We start from the raw sequence: 2,990 nt of genomic DNA on the forward strand, positions 1-2,990 counted from the left end.
ATCCTGAAAAAAAGTATCACAGCTTCCCAAAAAATATGAAGCAGCGCAGCTGTTTCCAACACTGATAATAAATCAGCATATTAGAATGATTTCTGAAGATCATGTGACACTGAAGACTGGAGTAATGATGCTGAAAATACAGCTTTGATCACAGGAATAAATTATATTTTAATCTATATTAAAATAGAAAAATGTTATTTTACATTGTAATAATATTTCACAATATTACATTTTTCCCCCTGTATTTTTGATCAAATAAATGCAGCCTTGATGAGCAGAAGAGACTCCTGTAAAAAACATTAAAAATCGTTCTGATCGATCCCAAACGACCGGTAGTGTGTGTATATATATATTATACAAGACAGCGAGAGAGTAACCAACATATCATATATATCTATATTAATTCTTATTAAGTCTCCCATATATTAATATGCCTCCTAATATAATATTTGCACTTAATCTGTGTCTTGTAGGTGTGAAGTTGAGCAGTCTCCTGGGGAAGAAGGGCAGTTTGGATAGATTACAGAGTTACTGGGATGTGGGTTTCTTTCTCGGGGCTAGTATTCTCGCCTGCGACAACACACGAGTCATCCAGGCCTCTGAGAAACTCTTCAAAATTAAAGCTCCTATTTGGTATGTGCACACATTCACGTTTCACATGCATCATTGTTTAAAATAATTTGCATATATTATCATATAATTATAAATTATTTATAATAGTAAAAAAATGCTATTAATTATTAGTGTTAGCTAAGACATTACTATCGCTATTGCTATTGCTCATACTTTGAATTTGAACCAAAACTGTGTTTCAGGGAATATTAAAACTTTAAAAATGTTAAATATTGTGATTTCCAGTAAGTAATGAAAAAGTCAAAGAAAAAATTAACTATAGTAAATATACTAATATTACCTATATTACCTACACTAGGGTACAATGGAGCTAAAGTCACACACCTCAAGGAAAATGTGCTTTTCACAGTGTATGAACAAAAAATGTTTTTGGTAAACATTGATGGAGCAACACTTTTTGTGGGAAAATAAAACATAAAAGTGGTTTGTTTTGTTTAAAAAATCGTATAAATGCGTGAATACACTCTCTAAAGTGTGTAATATGTTTAGTAATATGGTTTGCATAATATTATATATTAATATTAATAAAGTTATGCTTGGAATACTTGTTCAAAATATTCACTGTTTGTACTATTTTCTTTTTTGATGAATTAAAGAATTTATTTTTGTTTAATAAATATCCCGTCATTAAAATGTTAATTTTAAAAATACAGAAGGAAAAAAAAATTTGAGAATATGAGATCCCATAATAATTTAATATGGTTTTACATTAGAAAAAAAATCAGTTATATGATTAATATCATATTTTTGAAATATGATGGTATTATTATAATATGGTGATTATCTCTAAGGTGGACACCCAACTTAATAAAGGATATTAACCATCTAAGTTTCACTATGCCACATCAACAAATGGAAAATTCAGCCAGCTCTTTATTATCATGTCAGTTATTATGCCTTAATATATATAAGAGCAGCGATGCTTTTTCTGCCATCCTTTTACATATTCTTTAGTTATTGAAAACTGTTCTAATTTGAACAAAACTGAAAGTCGTTAAGAAGATATATTTGGTCATTTTATAGATTCTCATTGGCTACAGAAATCTATAACATTTAAAACAAACATTTAAATACTAGATCAAAGTAGCACAGGATCAACCAAATTTGGCTGATGTTTAGAAAAGTTCTGCTGTGATTATTCTAGTGTCTCATCTAGTGGTTAAGAAGAGAATAAAATCTAATTGCCCAGTGTTAGTCCCATTTTACCCTACCTATAGATTTTCCTATTCCACGTCTTAAAGTTTAATTATGCAGCTTGTTGTTGAGACTTTTCTTTTAACAAAATTAGATTTTTTTTTTTTCTGGCAAATGATTAAATGGGCAAGTACACAAGTAAACAAAACATTGCATAGAAGATTTCTAGAACAAATTCTAAGCCGTATCTAGAGACAGAATGCTAACTTTGGGGTGGACTTCTTTGGCTTGGGCTGGTAAGCAAACTCCTAACAACATCCTAGCATGAGAATGTAGTTGTCTGTTAAGAGTGAGTCATACTTGTAGTCTTTTAGAGTAGGCTATTGTTCATGTATTAAAGTGTTTGTGTTTTATGTGTATTTCAGGTATCTACACTCGCTGGTTGAGACCATCCTCATCTATAAGCACTTTACAAAACCAACCACTGATCCACAGGCCCCTAAACAAGAGCTTGTGGACTTCTGGATGGACTTCATGGTGGAAGCCACCAAAAAGGATGTGACATCTGTCCGTTTTCCTGTATGAACCCTCTTCATACAATGACTGTTACACTGCGTTGCCACATTGCATTGCCACATCACAACAGTTACTGTGAGAAAGCCATTTAAGACACAGAAGTGGCATTCACATTTACATGCACTGTGTTTGCATGCATAAAAACCCTGGAATGAAATATTTTCTAATGTGTATTTAAACATAGTCACTCAAACACTGCCAATTTATTTATTTTTGTGTGCTAGTAAGAGTATTGACTTATAGACACCGCATTAAGATTATTGGGCATTAATGGCATGTAAAGAATGTCAGAATTAATTCTGCTTGTTTTTGGTGCAGGTATTGATACTGGAGCCCACTAAAGTGTACCAGCCATCGTACCTCTCAATCAACAACGATGTGGAAGAGAACACACTATCCATCTGGCACGTGACCCCTGACGACAGAGTAATAAATAACTTACTATTTATCCATTCGTTCTTAAATTCAGATGTTCTTTTTTTTTTCATTTGTTGACTTATTAATTCTCTAAATCCTTACAAATCCGAACATTACAGTATTGAGTGCTGCATATGTCTAAGTAAAAGCATGACACTGATCCACGTTCTACAGGATTTTTTTTTTTAGATTAAAGGGGTCATATGACGTTGCTAAAAAAGAACATTATT

The 2,990-nt window shown here is 32.1% G+C and overlaps 1 protein-coding gene across 1 annotated transcript; it reads left to right on the forward strand.

Moving 5' to 3' along the window:
• Window positions 1–473: 473 nt before the first annotated feature.
• LOC107722801 (mitogen-activated protein kinase kinase kinase 5-like) lies at window positions 474–2,769 on the forward strand (the record flags this gene model as incomplete). The annotated part of the gene is made up of 3 exons (XM_016531281.1): window positions 474–633; window positions 2,193–2,346; window positions 2,662–2,769. Coding segments are annotated over 3 exons (422 nt in total), but the record flags the coding sequence as incomplete, so codon positions are not given.
• Window positions 2,770–2,990: the final 221 nt, after the last annotated feature.

This window comes from Sinocyclocheilus rhinocerous, unplaced genomic scaffold, assembly GCF_001515625.1.
Source record: "Sinocyclocheilus rhinocerous isolate Xijiao unplaced genomic scaffold, SAMN03320098_v1.1 scaffold23223, whole genome shotgun sequence".
Taxonomy (NCBI): domain Eukaryota; kingdom Metazoa; phylum Chordata; class Actinopteri; order Cypriniformes; family Cyprinidae; genus Sinocyclocheilus; species Sinocyclocheilus rhinocerous.